Source organism: Drosophila innubila, chromosome X (genome assembly GCF_004354385.1).
Source record: "Drosophila innubila isolate TH190305 chromosome X, UK_Dinn_1.0, whole genome shotgun sequence".
NCBI lineage: Eukaryota > Metazoa > Arthropoda > Insecta > Diptera > Drosophilidae > Drosophila > Drosophila innubila.
This window is the reverse complement of record NC_047626.1, coordinates 30,206,410-30,223,768: the sequence shown is the minus strand read 5'-3', so window position 1 is coordinate 30,223,768 and position 17,359 is coordinate 30,206,410. Positions and strand designations below refer to the sequence as shown.

Below are 17,359 nucleotides of genomic sequence, written 5' to 3'. Positions count from 1 at the left end.
TGCAGCCCTTGAACTTGGCACACCGTTGGAGAGCAGCCGCTTGGCGGCAGCGGCGACGGCAGCCGCATGGATCATGCCGTCAAGGCGACGCGCGGCCGCCCGCTTAACACGCTGCGCTTTGAGAACGACGAGCTGGAATGCCTTTATCAGCGGTATACATTAAAATTGCAGCGCTTCTCGGTGCTGGGCGTTGTTGCATTGGTGGTGGTTCTTTGTGGGGTAATGGCCGCCCTCTCGCTCGCCTTTAACAATGCCGCCACCTTTCATGTAAGTACACAAATTTAGAAGTATCTACAGGAGGGTGGAGTGAAAATTACTTTATTTTTATTTTCAAAACTCTTGTATTATCAATGGTACGATAGAAAAGCAATATCTGTGAAAAAAAATCATCCTTAGATGACGCATCGTCGATCTATTTTGAGAAATCAGACAAAAAACTAAAAAATCGACATAATTGTGATTAACAAAAATTTGAATTTCTTGTAGTATTAGCCCTAAGTGTTTGCTTTTAAAAACGAAAAACAAACATGCGATGTACAACATTTTAAAAATACCAAAATCGTTAAAAAAAAAAAAAAATAGTTCCTTAAATATGAAGCAGACACGTTCTTTTGAAATGTGTGCAATATATACAGGAGGCACGTAATTTTTGAAAATGTTTAAATGCATTTTTTAAGTTGATTAATTTTAAAATATAGGCGTGTGGAAACCACAAAAGGAAAACATTATACACATGGTATAAAAAAAAATTTCAAAAAACCTAAAAATTTATTTCAGATTGTATCAAGTATTTTTATATTTAATTCTATTTAGTATTTTGCAATTCTTAATTATTTAATTAAGTTATTCTAAAAATGTTGATGTTTGATGCACATAAAATGTTATCACTGCGAACGGCAGTTCGCACTAGTGACGAAAGCAGCACGAAGGGTGCAAAAGGCGACTAGCAATATAAACAACTAATATGGAAAATTTGCCACGACTGTTCGATCAGATCCAGTTATAAATCGATCGAAAGGCCTAGTCCTAACTAACAAAATGGCATACTAAAGCTTTCGCAAACTCACCTTTTTCATAAGATAAGGGGGAGTAAGTAGGAGGATCAAAATTTAAATGATTGCAGGTAATGGGACCGCTTGGGCCCTTTGGTAACATTTTTTATTTTTAATAAATACTCGTCGATTGATGTAGTGACTAGTGCGATAAATTATAGGTAACATAATACTTGTAGCGCTGGGAATCAATGAAATAAAGTTAAATTAAATTAAATTATATTACTTTGCTAAAATGTAAAAAAAAAATGATACCTTAAAAGGTAATTAAATTTGAAATTTTTAGTGTCCTCCTCAAAATGAAATAAAAAGTCAGTTTGTTTGTTTGTCTATATCAAAGCGCTAAAAAAGCTTAGGTTTTTTAATGGGGATCTATTTCCCTTCAAAAACCTAGAAATATTTGTTCTACGACTTTTTAACGGGAAAACGCAAAATCCCGCAGTTTCCAAACCATAGAAACTACAGATATGTCCTATATAGCGTTGGAAAGGTGTGTTTAAGGGCTTCAAGGCGTACCTTTAAACTTATTTTCTAAAGTTCCCAGATAATTTTACAGATGAAATACAGTTTTGGCGATTTATGAAAAAACGGCTGTAACGATTTTGATTTATTTTCAATATGTTGTAATATGTAAAATTTCGCTTTTTTTGGTATATGATATATAACTTTTAGCTTAAGGGCTTGGAAGATGTTATTTGTTAAGTGAATATATACATTTTTTGGTCGGTCAAAAATCGCATTTTAGTACTAAAAACTTTTTTGTTTTATGGAATATCCAATCTGAAGCCCTTCGTACTGCTTGCGTCACTAGCGCGAACAGCCGTCCGCAGTGATATTGAATAGTTGTATATTTGAATATGGAATTCGTTTCAGAACATCTTTAACTCAATAGTATGCGTACTGTTTGCCATTGTGCTGGTGCTTCTGCAATGCTCAGTGATCAAGGATCATCATTTGCCCACATTGTGCTATGGCATTCTATTGTTTACGGCCAGTATTTGCATAGTGTCCATGCCGACACTGGGCAGCGTTTTCCCAGTGGACACCAAGGAGGTGATGGCCGAGGGCGTATGGCAGATTGTCTTTGTGGTATTTCTAGCGTACGCTATGATACCGCTACAGATCTGGGAGGCGGTGGCCTTTGGCATTGCTCTGCCCTCAGTGCACATTAGCCTGACGGTCTATAAGATCTTCACGGATACGCTGCAGTATTTGGAGTATAATCAGCTGATTGCAAATATTGTCATCTTTATTGGAGTCAATGTCGCTGGCTTGGTGGTTAACATCATGATGGAGCGAGCCCAACGTCGAGCCTTTTTGGACACACGTAATTGCATCGCCGCCCGCCTTGAGATACAGGATGAAAATGAGAAGTTGGAGCGACTCCTTCTCTCGGTGCTGCCGCAACACGTGGCCATGCAGATGAAAAATGACATTCTATCGCCAGTGGCTGGACAGTTCCATCGTATCTACATTCAGAAACATGAAAACGTTAGCATCCTATTTGCGGACATCGTCGGCTTCACAGTGCTCTCCTCACAGTGCAGCGCCCAGGAACTCGTGCGCTTGCTCAACGAACTCTTCGGACGCTTTGATCAGCTGGCCCATGTGAGTCTCTATAGTGCTGTGCGTTGTCTTTCTTGATTTACATTTTTTTTTGGAAACATTTCTATTTAGGACAACCACTGCTTGCGTATCAAGATTTTAGGTGACTGCTATTACTGCGTCTCCGGCCTGCCCGAGCCACGAAAGGATCATGCCAAATGCGCTGTGGAAATGGGACTCGATATGATCGATGCCATTGCGTAAGTACAGACAATTCAAAGACTTTGATCTTTCAGACCTGCGGTGGGCACGAAATATTCAATCGGGAATACTGCCACAACATCTACAACAAAAGCCAACAAATCTGCTAGCAACAAATAAAGAAATTAAGAAAATCGACGTCAGCGAAAGCTGCATATGCGTGTATTTTGTTATTGCAAGTTATTATTGGACTTTGCCTATGCGCTTATGTGGCGCCAACCTAGCATATACGTATGTCTGCTAGTGATCGGCACCTGTTCAATCGAGTGCTTGTGTCTCGCTGTACCAGAAACACAACGGATAGACCACTTGGAGCAAAAGGAGCATGGTCGAATCCACCAATTCAGTCTCGAATTGAAACCCTTTCTTTTCTCTTTCTCATTTCGCCTTCAGCACCGTTGTGGAGGCCACCGATGTTATTCTAAACATGCGCGTGGGCATTCACACTGGCCGCGTACTTTGCGGCGTTCTGGGCCTGCGAAAGTGGCAATTTGATGTGTGGTCCAACGACGTGACCCTGGCCAATCACATGGAGTCGGGCGGCGAGCCGGGTCGGGTGCATGTGACACGTGCTACGCTCGATTCACTGTCGGGCGAATATGAGGTGGAGGCGGGCCATGGTGATGAGCGTTCCTCATATCTGCGAGATCATGGTGTGGATACGTTCTTCATTGTGCCACCGCCGCATCGGCGCAAGGTAAGTTCAGTTCACAATGCAATTAGTTGCTGCTTGTAGCACTATTCCTGCCATACATATGTTATGTTTACCATTGTCAACTCAATTCAATTCAATTCAATCATTCTGTCATTCCGTCTTGGTATCTCTATTGCAGCCCCTTATGCTTAACACGCTTGGTGTACGCTCTGCGATCGGTAGTCGGCGCAAATTGTCGTTTAGAAATGTATCCAATGTGGTTATGCAGCTGCTGCACACCATCAAGTTCTCAGAGCCCGTGCCGTTCTCCAACATTGCCACCGGTTCGTTTCCCTCGGCTGCCGCCGCCCTTGGCGGAGGTGCACCTCGTGGCAGTAGCGCAGATGCAGCCACTGCCAGCATCCAGGTGTCGGAGAAGGGTTCGCGTAAGGTAAGTGCTCACTGCCCAATGACCACTGTCCATATTCTATAGCTCATAGTCCATAGTACATAGTACATAGTACATAGTACATATTACATAGTACAAATATTTACCATAGTACATTGTTAAGAGTTGGTGACTCGTTGTAACTTCGTAGTCGTTGCTCAGTTCTGTGCATGTCCGGGTTTATCTGGGGCTTTGGTTATGGGTCTGTTGTGTTTTCATATATCGTTCTCTGTGTTTCTGTTGATTTGATCTGTTTCTCAAAGTATCTCACAGATACACTCAATTATTGAGTGGTCGCCGGCGACGAATCTTTATGATTTCTTTCGTTGATTTCTTTCTTTTCGTTTACTTTCAGGATGCGGTAAGTTCACCTTACTTCTAAGTATATGAAATCCCCAAATAATTCCCAATTCCATTCTCTTTTTGAATATTCTTAATATATACAATATTATTTTTGGCTTTGTGGGTTCTTTCGTTTCGTAGACGCAATATTAATATATTGCTTAGAAAACACTTACTAAATATTTAATTATCAATTTATATGAATTTATGTTAAATAACTATATTATTGTAATATCTGTAAAGCACTAGGATCAGTAATCGTAATCTGTAATTAGTAATCAGTAATCAGTAATGTGTTATCCGTATCTACTTACTAAAACTAGTCAAAAACAATCAAAATAAAATTGCGTTTGTGTCAATGTTGTGCGTATTTTGTGTAAAGAGTAAAAGTCTTGTACTGGATTCATTGACAAGAGTGATCAATTGATTTAACATCAGATGCGAGCTTCGATTTCATTTCTTTTGAATAAATAACCGAAAGAAAAAAAACAGTTTAACTACACTTTCGCTCTCAATCTATTTAAATGATCAAATACTCAGTCTAGGATCAGGTAATTCTCACAATATTCTGCAATCGATTTATGTTGCAGAATATATTGAAAATTCCTTTAATATATTAACTCCGATTCACACTATACACACACACACACACACACACACACATATACATACACACACATAATAAAATTAAAAAGTTTCCCAAAGTTTTTATTGAAGAAGTTTCTGTTCTGTTTTAGTTTTTGTTTTAATTACCCTTCTATATTTTGCCCTTTGTTTCGTGATACACACTTACTACTATATCCTATTCTTCTCTATTAATTATCTACTATCTTTAATCTATATCATAATCGTTAACTTCCTTATCCACGATTATCGTTAATGATATTTATTACCTTGTATATTTTGCTATATTTTTTAATTTACTATCGTTATAAGTACTATATATACATCATACGTAAACAAACTATATATATATATATATATATATATATGAATACTGTGTATACTTCTCTGATCTAGGTAATACGTCTACAAAAAATCTTGCATGCTACCCCGCCACCGCACGGCATGGGCTATGGCAGCGTCGTCGGCAGTGGCGGTGGCAGCGGCGGTGGCGGTGGGGGGGGCAGTGTTCAAGTGACCGTAGGCACAAGTCCCAATTCAACAGCGAGTACGATTAGTCGCATACATAGGCACAATCACAAGAATAATAAAGTGAGCAGAGCAGCAACAAAACAAATTGTTTTTAAATTTCGTTCACATTCGTTCAGTCGTTCAATCGTTCAATCGTTTGTTCAGTCGTCTAGTCGTTCAATCGTTCAGCCTTGTATTCGTATCGTACCGTGTACCGTATTGTCTTGTGCTGTACCCGTTAGTTTATACGCTCAGCACAACATTTATTCCTACAACAAATATTTTGACGTATTTGCTCTCAAATTTAAATAACTAACAAAAATAATTTTTATTTCCAACATGATTAAGAAATATTTTAAAAACCATATCACGCATTGCATTTTGAAAAAAAAAAACAGGCTTTAAAAGTTTTTAATTCAGTAAAAGAATAATTCTTTCGAGCTTCAAATGAAGACTATACAATATATTATGAAATTTTAAACAATAAGTATATAGAGATTAGCATATGAATTATATTTTTGCATAATTAACTCATCTTGTTTTTTGAGTGATGACGATCTTCTAGTAAGTGAGCGAAATTATCAAAAAAAAATTGTTTAAAATCAGAGGAACGAAAAATTTTTGTTCGGTGTTTCGTGCTAATTATTAAATTATCATGCTAGTTTTTGATTACACTAGGCAACAGCCCAAAAATTAAATGAACGAAACCCACTTTTTTTGGATAGATTTGGGGTCACAAACGACGAAAAACTTTTTTTTCTAAGGCAGAGTTTTTTTTAGAATTTTTTAAAAGTCTGGTTTTTTCTTCTTACCTTTTTTTTTAGAGGTGCGCTCACTTTTGTCATTTGTGAAACTTGTGAATGCCAAAACCGATTTTCCAAAGGTTTTTTTTTCTAAAAGCTATTGATTATATCTATATTTCATTTATATCTGTAGAGATGTTTTTTTTCGATTTTTATGACTTCCTTATGAAGCAGCATAACCTTTAGTATGAAAATTTTATGTTTTTTTTGAGATACCTTAATCAATCTCACAGAATATCTATTTGTTGTTGTCTTACACATTATGACCATATTTGATTTAAATCGGATTACTATATCATATAGCTGCCATAGGACAGATCGGTTCAGTATCAGCCTTTAGTATGAAAACTTCTACTGTTTCTTAAGATATATCATCCAATCTCGCAGGTTGTGTATTTGGTAATGTGTTATATATCCATACCTAATTCGGTTCAAATAGGTCCACTATATCATATAGCTGCCGTAGGAACGATCAATCGAAAATCTGTTTTCAGTATAAAAAACTTTCTGATTTTTAAAGATATTTCAACTAAACTCACAAATTTTGTATTTTATATTGCCTTATATATCCACCAATATCGGTTCAAATCGGTCTACTATACCATATAGCTGCCATATGACCGATCAGTCTTAAATCAAGTCTTAGTATGAAAAACTTTTTTGTTTTAAGAGATATCTTAGCTAAACTGTTAGAATATGCATTGAAGTTGGTCTTATGCATCCTGACCGAAGTTGGTTCAACTCGGTCAACTATATCATATAACTGCCATAGGACCGATCGTTAGGAAATCAACATTTGCGTGAAACTTGTTTTTTTTTGTTTATATGCTAATAACTTAGCTGTCTCTCCATAGATTTTAATGAATCATATATCAAACGACGCGTAATTAATGCACCTACACTGATAAAAAAAATGTTCTAAAATCAAGATTTTGGTCTCAGAACTAAGATTTTTGGTCTAAAAAATGCGTCGAGAACATCAAATTCTTGAATTAAGAGAACACATCTTGATTTTAAGAACATTTTAAATAAGACCAAGCTCTTACTTTAAGAATAAATGTTCTTAAAATTAAAATCAAAAAATAAAATAAATGAAAATTATTTTTTATATTTATGTTTTTTTTTATTTTTAAATTTTGATTTATTTATATTTAATTCTGTTTTAGTAATTTTATAAATGTTATTTTAATTTGTTACGAGGGGGATTCGAACCGCCGCCTTCTGCTTCACAGCTGAAGCGGTCTCTCAAACCAGAGCCCCACGGTGTCATCATTTGTTTAATACGAAATAGTACCTATTTATACTTTCCTAACAATTTAAGATTTTTATTCTTATATTAAGATTTTTTAGATTAATAATCTTAGTTTTAGTAATTTGGTCTTAAAATAATCTTATTTTAAGAACAAAATATTTAAGATGAATGTTCTTGATTTTAGAACTTGGTCTTTTTTTTCAGTGTACGTAAATAAAAAATGGCAGCTATATGATATACTGGACCGATTTGAACTAAATCTATCAGTTTAGGTAACATAACTCAAAAAACAAAAAAGTTTTTCATACCAAAGGCTGATGCTGAATCGATCCCTCCTATGGCAGCTATATTATATAGTAATCCGATTTAAACCAAATATGGTCACAATGTGAAAGACAACAACAAATTGATATTCTGTGAGAATGGTTAAGGTATCTCAAAAAAAATAAAAAAATTGCATACTAAAGGTCATGCTGCTCCACAAGGAAATCGCAAAAAAAAAAATCGGTACAGATAACAAAATTTAATATCGCCGTTTCGCCATAGATTTTTATAAATAATAATTTAAACGACGCGTAATTAATGCAGCTATGAAAATAAAATAGAAACGAAATTTAATTAATTTTTTTTCGAGTTTTCCTTGAATTTTAAAGGGAAAAAGCTGAAAAAAAAGATATGCAAAAAATCATAATTTTCTTAATTCAAAAATTATTGGCTCTAAAATTACTGGTTTAAATCTAAGATTGTGTATAAAAAAATTATAGATATATTCAGTAGCTTTAAGAAAAAGTAAAGCTTTTGAAAATCAGTTTTGGCAATCACAAGTAATGATAACAAAAGAGGGCGCAACTCTAAAAAAAAGTAAGAAAAAAAGGGAGATTTAAAAGAAAAATTCTAAAAAAAACTCTGTCATAGGAAAAAAATGTTTTTCGTCGTTTATGTGTGGGTTTCGTCCGTTTAATAGCCAAAAAGTTCAAATTTGTTGCCTAGTGTTATTCATCATCATCGGCAAAAATAGAATTTATCTTAACTATGAAAACCTGACCTATAACAGCCGTATAGGTTTTAATACTGAGTCTACGAATAAATGTTGTGCGGAGGGCAGTTTTGTTAACAAAATGTTATTAATTTGTTTATAAATATAGTGCGCTCAGTTTTCTGTTGCTCTCGTAATTAATTTTTAATTTATTTTATTTTTAATCTTTATTAACTGTCATGCTTTTGTGTTTGTACTCGGATCTGTATGGGCGGGTTGCAATATCTATAGCTTCGTCCAGTTTGTTTGCATGTGCAGTCGTGACGCACTCATTTCGTCATGTCTCGTCTAATTTCGTTAAGTTTTGTCGTTAATCCTCATACAGCATGCCACCACACACACAGCTTTGCTCTCAACTGCATGCCCCAGCTCCAGCTACATTTAGTGTACATATGTATATAGATACATAAGAATTTGGTACTCTCTACTATATCTAATATAGCTAGCAATTGCAACAGCCACAATTCAATAAATACCAAGATCAATTATGAGCAATAACTCGATCCAAATATCTTTGTCTTCCCTGCCCTATCCCGTACAGTCACAGTCGAAAGTCGCTGACAAGTTTAAGCGACCTTTCCGCAAGCGTCACTCGGTGGCTGCACATCATCAGCCGACAAATCGGGTCAACCGATTCCTCTCCCAGGCGATTAATGCTCGCTCCGTCGACTGTGACAAGTCGGAGCATGTGGATCGACTGACACTGCGTTTCCGGCAGAATGATAAGGAACGTGAATATCACAAGGACTTTGATTTGGGATTTACCACGGCCATGGGCTGTTCGTTGTTGCTGTTGATCCTTGGGGCAGCTCTTCAAGTGACAGCCCTGCCACGCACCCTTATCCTGCTGCTCCTCTTCCTCACGGCTTTCATTTGGGTCAGTGCCATTCTAATGCTATTGCTGGCCGTGCGCCTCAAATGGATTATCTGGGATATTTCCGAAAGCTTCTCACTTCGTATGGCCATCACCATATTCACAATTATACTTATCTACTCAGTGGGCCAGGTGAATGTGGTAAGTTGTGCTTGACTGTGGTTCATCCTCTTCTACAATCTACTTAATCCTTTTGTTTCTTTTAGTTTACATGTGTCACGGATCATCCCTGCTCGAGCAACGTGAGCACCTTAGACTTCCAGGGGCTGGACATGGATATGCCACCGGTTATAAGCAAACAGAACGATGCTCATCGCAAATGTTCATTGCCGCAATACGTGTCCTTGTCGGCAGCCTTTGCCTTCCTCTCCGTCTCCGTGTTCCTTAGGTGAGTCCGTCTGTCTGCCCACCCAAATCATTAACTAATGCCGAGTCTCACGCAGATTGCCGATTATATTCAAGTCGCTGCTCGTGATTGGGATGGGCACCATCTATGCCCTGTTTATTGAGCTGTCGCACCAGAACATTTTCGAGTGCTACGATACAATTGTCAAGTAGGTGACCCACAAATCGCACATATCGTATACATACATAAATATTTCTAACCTATTAATCACTATATTTTGATTAGAGCTTCGATTCCGCTTCATTTGATCTCATTGGCGCGCATTGTTATCTTCATGATTGCGATATTGGTGCACGGCCGCCTTGTGGAGGGCACCGCACGTCTCGACTTTCTCTGGCAGCTGCAGGCATCGCAGGAGAAGAAGGAGATGGATGTGTTGCAGGAGTCGAACAAGCGCATTTTACACAATTTGCTGCCCGCTCATGTGGCTGCACATTTCCTCGATGCACAATTTCGCAACAATATGGTAAGAGCTCTCTAAACACGGCCCTCTGACTATCTGACCCTCTGACCATTTGACCCTTTAACCATCTAAGCGGTGCACAGTGGAAAATACTGAAAAAATTATATGATTAATTATAATATCTAACTATGATTATTATTAAATTATTTAAATTGACTACGTGGATATATAAAAAGGGACATTTTTTTGCGCTCTAAGCGTAAATTGACGCAAAAATTTGTAGCTACAATTGGAAACAAATATTATTCAAATTGTGCTTTAGGTGTTGCCAACCAAATAGATTTAAAAACTAGTCATAAAGGCTATAGTCGAGATCCCGTTACTTATTTCAATACTATGTTGGGCTGATAAGTAATCGGCCTTAACAAATGAACACATTTTTAGCCACCAAAATATATTTTATTTGATTAGTGTTTTCTATTAGCAGATTGCTGAGAAAGTTTCATGCGGTTTTGTCTGGTAATTTTGGCGGGAATTTTAGCACGGTCACTTTTGCATTGTCGTCAAAATGAGCAAAATCGAATATCAAGATGAAAATAGATTTCTGTTTTTAAAAAAGAAATCCAACGAAGAAATTAAAAATGAGTTAAAATAAGTTAATGGGGAATCAGCTCCATCGTTTTCAACCATTAAATATTACACTGCTACATATTGGCTCGGGCGTTCAAGCATTTTTGACTAGGACCAGGACGACCAAGAGAGGTGACAACGCCAGTAGTGGTAGATAAAGTCAAAAAAATTATGCTGGATGATCGTCGAAACGAGCTGCGAGTAATTGCTAAGGCCCTAAACATTTTTCGTGAGCGTGCTGGAAATGATTTACATAATTATTTAAAAAAGGTGTAAGCTTTATCAAGGTGGCTGCCGCAATTGCTCTCAGTGGAAGCAAACGCAACCATTGGGGCCACGGTGAAATTGAGTGAATTACACTACGATATTCTTTTCCATCCCCCCTATTCACCAGATTTGTCACCCTTTGACTATTATCTCCTTTCAAACTTAAATAATTGGCTTGTTTGAAAGAAATTTCCGTCAAATGAACAGGTTTTCTGTGAAAAAACGCCTATTTTGAAGACCTGCGCAAGTCATATTTTATGGAACGTGTTAAAAATTGGAGGACCGTTGGACTGAGTGCACCCGTCTAAAAGATAATTATGTTAGCAAATAAAAAAGGAAAATCAATAAAAAAGTTGTTTTCCATTGTAGGCCGACTATTTATCAGCCCACCCTCGTATATGGGCAATTCTCTCATGTCGAATGCGACATTCGTACGCATTCAAAGCGAAAACTAGTCGGAAAGGCTGTAGTCGAGATGCCGACCATAGAATACCCGTTACTTATTTCAATATATACAACAGTTCTTTAATAAATTTACTTGTATTTCTTTAAAAACATTAAATCGACATAAGTGCCGTTTAACTTATCCGATCTTGATTCGATTCGGGATAATACTAATGGATAAAATTAATTACCATAACAACTGTGGGTGTGGTGGTTTGTCACGATTTGTGGGGGCGGAAGAAGGCGTGGCTTAAATTTGAAACAAACTTGATCTGCGTGGGGTCTATAGAAATCTGCGTTCCAAATTTGAGATCCTTTTGTTCATACAGACGGACGGACGGACGAAAAGAGGCGTGTCAAAAATTTAAAACAAACTTGACCTGCTCCCACGCCATTGGGATCTGCGTGTAAAAAATTGGTTGCTCTATCTCTTATGGTCTCTGAGATCTAGGCGCTCACGCAGACGGACGAACAGACAGCATAAGCTTTATAGGGTCAGAGATGCCTCCTTCTCCCTGTTACATACATTACAACGAACACAATATACCCTTTTACTTATTTTTTAAGTAACGGGTTTAATAAACCATATTGGTCAATGGAAAATTTGAATTAAAAGCTGTTTTTTCTACCGTGCGATACCTTCTTTACTCTTCATGTTTTCATGTCTTGTTTTAGGAGCTCTATCATCAGAGTTATGCCAAAGTGGGCGTTATTTTCGCCAGTGTGCCCAATTTTAATGAGTTCTACACTGAAATGGATGGATCTGATCAGGGCTTGGAATGTTTGCGATTGCTTAATGAGATCATTGCCGATTTCGATGAGCTGCTCAAGGAGGATCGTTTTCGGGGCATCGACAAGATAAAGACCGTTGGTAGTACCTATATGGCGGTAGTTGGCCTTATACCCGAGTACAAAATCCAACCCAACGATCCCAATTCAGTGCGTCGCCACATGACCGCACTGATCGAGTACGTCAAGGCAATGCGCCTCTCGCTCCAGGAGATCAACAGTCACTCGTACAACAACTTCATGCTGCGTGTTGGTGAGTATACATTTTCTCGAATCCATCAGTCGCCTCTTTAATCAAAGCTAATTTTCCACAGGCATTAATATTGGACCCGTCGTCGCAGGTGTGATAGGGGCGCGAAAGCCTCAGTATGACATATGGGGCAATACTGTAAATGTGGCAAGTCGCATGGACTCGACTGGCGTACCCGGTTACTCCCAGGTCACCCAGGAGGTAGTGGACAGTTTGGTCGGATCGCATTTCGAGTTTCGCTGCCGTGGCACCATTAAGGTGAAGGGCAAGGGCGACATGGTCACCTATTTCCTCTGCGACAGCAGCAGCAATGCACTTAATGGCGAGGTACGGAACGCCATGATTAGCAGCCGCCCAACGAACACCAATGAATCGCAGGGACATCATCACAACCAGGCTGGGGGACTGCATTCCGCCGAGTACTATCAGAAGGCGTCCCAGTTCCAGGAGAATCGCCTCAACACGGACACGTACAGTAAAAAGGACAATGGGCATTTGTACAATGTGGTGGGTGAGGAGCAGCAGCATCTGCTGCAGCATCAACATCAACATCCACTGCATCAACAGCACCAACAGCCGTTGCCTGCTCCACCTGCGCACCATCATTTGCATCAGCAGCAGCAGCAGCGGCTCAATAGCAAATTGCAGAAGCAACCCAATTTTATGGCCAATGGTGGATTACCCAATATCCGAGAGAATGGCCACAATGGAGATGTGCATTATGTGCCGCCAAATTTGTCAATAGCTCCGATTGCGGCTACGGTTACACCTGCAGCTGCACAACAACAGCAGCAGCAGCAGCAACATCAGCAGCAACTACTTCAACACCACCACCAACAGCAGCTCCAACTCCAGCACCAGCTCCAGATCCAGCTCCAGCACCAGCACCAACACCAGCACCAGCCCATTCCTTCGGTAATGTTTCGCGAATTCAATATAATTGAGAATCCGAATACCGGTGGCAGGCATAAACAGCTGCAGCAGCAGGAGCAGCAACAGCAGCAGCTGGAGCAGTTGCCGCTGGCACACCATGCCAGTCTTGAAGGAGACGTGGTCGGAGTGCTTGGCGGCGACTGCTTCATTGTGCCGCGACGCGATCAGCTGCGCAGCTATGCGCCGCCGCCGGCGCTGCCCCTTAACCAGCATGGTCAGCATGGTCAGCATCATCCACTGCATCATCTCTATCACCAGCATATGAATCAGCATCAGCCATCGTCCTCCAGCCTGGGCTATGGCAACTGCCGTGAGAGCGAGCCGCTATTGCATGCCAGCAGCGTCGCACCGGTTGCCAAGGTGAGTGAAAACGTTGACCTCATGATTTGGAGCAAGGAGATACTCCTCTGAATGATGCTTCCATCCAAAAAAATAAAAAGGCAACCAGCCGCTCAAAACACCTAACCTTACCACAACCAACACCCAATCCATTTGTAATTAATCCAACATATGTTGTTGTACATACATGTCTCATTCTCTTTTCATATGTGTGTGTGCGTGTCTAACCTGTATATGTGGGTGGGAAGAATTTAAATGATTGCGACAGATTGAACGGTTATGGTCTTTTGGTTAATTTTTATTTATTTTATTTATGTACGACTAAAAGCAGTCGGCAAAGAAAAAATTGTTAAGCATAAAAATTAAGTTAAGGAATACAAATAAAATTAATATTACATATAAATTATGAACTGTAAAGAACAAAATTTTAAATTAGATCTGGGATATGCAAAAATTATAAATGATCCAAAATTTGTTGCAAGGATTAAGCAATACCCAGAAAAACCCAATCAAATCAATAAAAATTAGTGTTGGTGTTAGTAATATTAATAATTTTAGACTAGTACAATGTAATATAACAAGTTTTTTGTATTAGTAAGGTCAGGAACTTAACAGATTTTAATATTACATATTTCTATTTTAACTTCCTCTTGCTTGTTACTTAAGTAGAACGCTACAGGTGAACAACAAAAATTGTTTTCCTTTCGATACATTGTGCAGAAAAGTTACTCTTCTTTGCACATAAAATAACTTTTTAAAGGGCTTTGATATTCTCTCTGATGAGTGTAATGAATTTTACTTCATACCCAGCAGAACTGGACCTCAAAGAAAGATTGAGGAAATGTTGAGGAACATTCCCTGGTCATTGAGGAAACATCGATCCGTTTGTATGAAAATGATTGAGGAATTTAACATTGGGAGTTCCTAGGAACGAGGAATGAGGAAGCTTCCCTATACATTTCTCAATGTTTCCCTAACTAGAAACGTTGGTGACTCCTCGAGGAATTCTGCCAAAAAATCCCCAGGCACTAAATTAAAAAAAATTATTTCAAACGTATTCTTTTTCATTTTGAGTTTTTTTTTTTTATAACTTATTTTTTGTTTTTTTATTACTTTTTTTACTTTTTTTTTTGTTTTAATTTATATTGAAAAGTTCTGCAGTTGCAGACAGTTGACGCCGGCAGAATAATTACAGCACCAACAATAAAACGTCAAAAAAATGACAACAACATCAAGTAAACGTTAGAGAAAATCAAGAACAGGGAATTTCAGTTCCACTGGGTACATACACACACACACACACACACACACAAAGAAAGAGAGAGAGAGAGAGAGACAATTGACATATAAGTTATTTACCTTTTGCCGACTTCTTTGAATGCTCCGAGTAACTTAAATTGCATATATATGTCTATGTATGTACGAGTATATATCTAAATATATCAATCTATATATCTGTGTGTCTCTAACCGTATTCCACTCTTTGCATGATATCACTCTCCTCGCCCACCATCACGACTAACACCTAGATCATGCCCATGCAGCATGCGCCAAAGTACGAGCCACCACGTTACACCTGTCCCAACTCCGTGTTGTCACTGCAGCAGCAACATCAACAGCAGCAGCAGCACCAACAGCAACCACAACTCGAGCTGACAGCAACAACACATCAACAGCAACAGCAACAACGTCAATATGCACTTTACTCGCAGCAGCCACCTCTGCCGCAGTTGCCTCCAAAGCCGGCACTGAGAAACTACCTGAAGCCGCTGCCCAAACTGCCGACGGACATTGAGGAGTGCCGCGAGATGTCCTCTACCGATGATCTGAGCTCACGGCCGCATTCGCCCTCGATGAGCAGCTCGGATGAGAGCTATTCGAAGACCACCGAGGGTGAGGGCGACGGCGACGAGGACTCACCACGTATCAATGGAGGCCATCTACAGCGCAATGGACATGGTAATGTTATAGGTGTGGGCTACAACGTGCATGGCAGTCGCGTCAATCCGTTGCAATGGCTCTACCCCTGCGACATCCAAGTGGATCCCACCTCACCAGTTGTTGATATGGCGCAACTGCGTGACTTTGACCTCAGCTCGACGACCGAGAGCCACGGCCCACAGACGACCAGCAATACGACGAGCAACACACAGCATAAAGGTGACAGCTGCAACAGCTTTGACTATCAGAAGACAACGGCAGTGACAGCGATGGGAGCGATGCCTACAGGTGTAGGCGCCACTGGGGCTGCTACCAAGTCACCCTTCGAGAGGGAATTGCAAAGACTGCTCAACGAATCATCACGAGGTCGCTGTCTGGCCGTAGTGTCTGCCTCGACGGCAGCGACAACCAACTCCGAGCACACCACCAGCAACTGTAGCAGTCGTCACAATGTGGACCTGAGCTACTCGGCTAGTAACAGCAAATTGAGCTCTGTCAATGGTCACGGACAGAATCTGGTCAATGGACAGGGTCTCTCTCTGGCGGCTGAAGGTGGATCGAGCAGCAATGGAAATCTCAGCGGTGGCAGCAACTCCAATAGTGGCAACAACAATTATCCCAAGGATAAGCAACAACAGCAACAGCAGCAGGAGCAAGAGCTTATTGCCATGGCTATGCAGGTGACCAATAAGCTGCCCATGAGCAACAGCTTTATGATATCCAAGCATCCCGTCGGCCTGGAAGCCATCAAGGAAATAACGCGCCACAAGAATCCCTCAGAGTCCAGTCAAATGTAAGTAGTAGATCATCCTACCACCCGCTTCGAAACCAATCTTGGAGTCCCCATTTAACCCATAGCTCATCTGTGTCTAATATTAAGCATCAGTCATCAACATTGCTGTGCTATTTTTTGAGTCTTCACAAATGTCACCGGGCTATAATCAACACACATAAAACTTAATTTATTTTGCATATTAATCAACTTAACTACTTTTCATTGCTGCGCCTCCTTTTCATAAATGTCAGCTTTATTTGGACCTCAATTTAATTTAGATAGGGGTATTTTGTCTACTATTCGAAACTGCGCTTGAATAAACAAGAGCGAATGTATACCCTGGATACCCTGTGCACAGTCACTTGGATATCCTAAAACGTATTTGCATGCACATTAGCCTGGCTTTTATGGAGTTTTTTCAAGTTGGCGATATCAATGAGCGCCGGGCTGAAAAATATTCATTTTTACCCCTAGAATACATTTGCAAAATTTGAGCCCGATCGGAGATCATTTGATGGACCCAAAAACGGGTCAAAGGTCACCACAGGGCATCTGTATGAAAAAATATAGTTATTGTATGGAAAACTTTTTTGTTTCTAAAGATGTCTTAACCAAACTCACAGATTGTATATTTGGGACGGCCTGTTACACCCTGACCAAATTTGGTGAACAACGGGTTACTACTTATATCATATAGCTACCATAGGAACAATCGGGTTCAACTAAACTTTTATTATGAAGAACTTTTTTGTTTCTAAAGATATCCTTATCAAGCTTACAGATTGTTACACCCTGACCAAA

General features: G+C 39.4%; 1 protein-coding gene across 2 annotated transcripts in view; it reads left to right on the top strand.

The window, feature by feature from the left end:
- Positions 1 to 17,359, top strand: part of LOC117793949 (Ca(2+)/calmodulin-responsive adenylate cyclase) — a 68,621-nt gene that overhangs the window by 43,751 nt on the left and 7,511 nt on the right. Inside the window, exons 2-14 of one of the 2 annotated variants that reach the window (XM_034634413.1) lie at positions 6 to 267; positions 1,926 to 2,660; positions 2,730 to 2,857; positions 3,252 to 3,555; positions 3,692 to 3,943; positions 5,303 to 5,497; positions 9,049 to 9,522; positions 9,588 to 9,769; positions 9,825 to 9,935; positions 10,013 to 10,253; positions 12,207 to 12,573; positions 12,635 to 13,863; positions 15,372 to 16,576. In XM_034634413.1, coding sequence (XP_034490304.1) covers positions 67 to 267; positions 1,926 to 2,660; positions 2,730 to 2,857; positions 3,252 to 3,555; positions 3,692 to 3,943; positions 5,303 to 5,497; positions 9,049 to 9,522; positions 9,588 to 9,769; positions 9,825 to 9,935; positions 10,013 to 10,253; positions 12,207 to 12,573; positions 12,635 to 13,863; positions 15,372 to 16,576 — 5,624 coding nt within the window. In that variant the 5' untranslated portion in view covers positions 6 to 66. The remainder of the gene's footprint in view (positions 1 to 5; positions 268 to 1,925; positions 2,661 to 2,729; positions 2,858 to 3,251; positions 3,556 to 3,691; positions 3,944 to 5,302; positions 5,498 to 9,048; positions 9,523 to 9,587; positions 9,770 to 9,824; positions 9,936 to 10,012; positions 10,254 to 12,206; positions 12,574 to 12,634; positions 13,864 to 15,371; positions 16,577 to 17,359) is intronic. The other variant, XM_034634412.1, reaches the window with a different exon arrangement.